At 41.4% G+C, this 1,019-nt stretch overlaps 1 protein-coding gene across 1 annotated transcript; it reads left to right on the top strand.

The window, feature by feature from the left end:
* Positions 1-213: 213 nt before the first annotated feature.
* LOC136796534 (uncharacterized) lies at positions 214-756 on the top strand. The gene has a single exon (XM_067050509.1). The coding sequence runs from the start codon at positions 214-216 to the stop codon at positions 754-756; it is 543 nt and encodes a 180-aa protein (XP_066906610.1).
* The last annotated feature ends 263 nt before the right edge of the window (positions 757-1,019 follow it).

Below are 1,019 nucleotides of genomic sequence, written 5' to 3'. Positions count from 1 at the left end.
AATCAATATTTCAGCCAACTATCGGTTAAGCAATGACACAATGGAGTACAACTTGTTAATTTTGCTGCTTCTCGTGACCTTAGAATTGGAAGTACCCTATTCCCTCATAAGAAAATCCACAAAGGAACATGGATAACACCTGACTGGTCAACATTAAATCAGATTGATCATATCCTTATTGACAGTAGGCATATTTCCAATCTCCGCAATGTGATGGTATTTAGAGGAGCAAATGTGGACTCCGATCACTTTCTAAGTATCGCACATGATTACGCACGATTAGCGCTTGGGAAAACAAATACACCAAAACAGAAGCCTAACCGATACAACATCAAGAAGCTTAAGGATCCAATAGTTCTCGATCGATATGAATCAGAGCTAGATAGGTGTATTCAAGAAGTTGATGCGGTGAAAAATGATATAGACTTCATATGGGCTAAATACTCAGAGGCTATATCAGACACAGCTACTAAAGTGCTTGGACCACCAGAGAAGGACTTGAGATCCTCGTGGTTCGACGAGGAGTGTGAGAAGGCAACAAGCACGAGGAATGAAGCACACCAAGCCATGATTCAGTGGGAGACGAGGAGGAATGTTGAAATGTACAGACTAAAACGGCGAATGGAAAAATATCTCCACCAGTATAAGAAAAGACAGTGGGAGAAAAGGGAATTGGAAAAGACTGAACTCCTTAGGGAACATAAACAGTATAAAGAGTTCTTCAAAGCAGTCAATAGGAATAGAAAACCTTTTTAAACCAAATCCACCTACTGCCTGAATGAGAACGAAAAGCTGCTTACAAACATGGTGGATATACTCGCAGAGTGGAAGAGGAGATCTTTGTTGAGAAGTTGGGAGAAATGCCAACTTCTCAACAAAGATCTCTTGGAGAATGATGAGGAGGAGGAGAGTCTCCATCAAGATATCCCTAGTGATCAATGTATGGACCCACCTGATGAAGAGGAGATTTTGGATTCACTAGCCAGGCTTAAAAATAATAAGGCGCCGGGCGCTGACGA

Source organism: Halyomorpha halys, unplaced genomic scaffold (assembly GCF_000696795.3).
Source record: "Halyomorpha halys isolate HHAL.00 unplaced genomic scaffold, Hhal_1.1 Scaffold301.1, whole genome shotgun sequence".
Lineage (NCBI taxonomy): Eukaryota > Metazoa > Arthropoda > Insecta > Hemiptera > Pentatomidae > Halyomorpha > Halyomorpha halys.
The sequence above is the reverse complement of the archived record's forward strand: the minus strand, read 5'-3'. Positions and strand labels throughout refer to the sequence as shown.

What these genes read in the sequence shown, in the direction of transcription:
- LOC136796534 (XM_067050509.1), top strand. Translation starts at nt 214, where the DNA reads ATGGTATTTAGAGGAGCAAATGTGGACTCCGATCACTTTCTAAGTATC.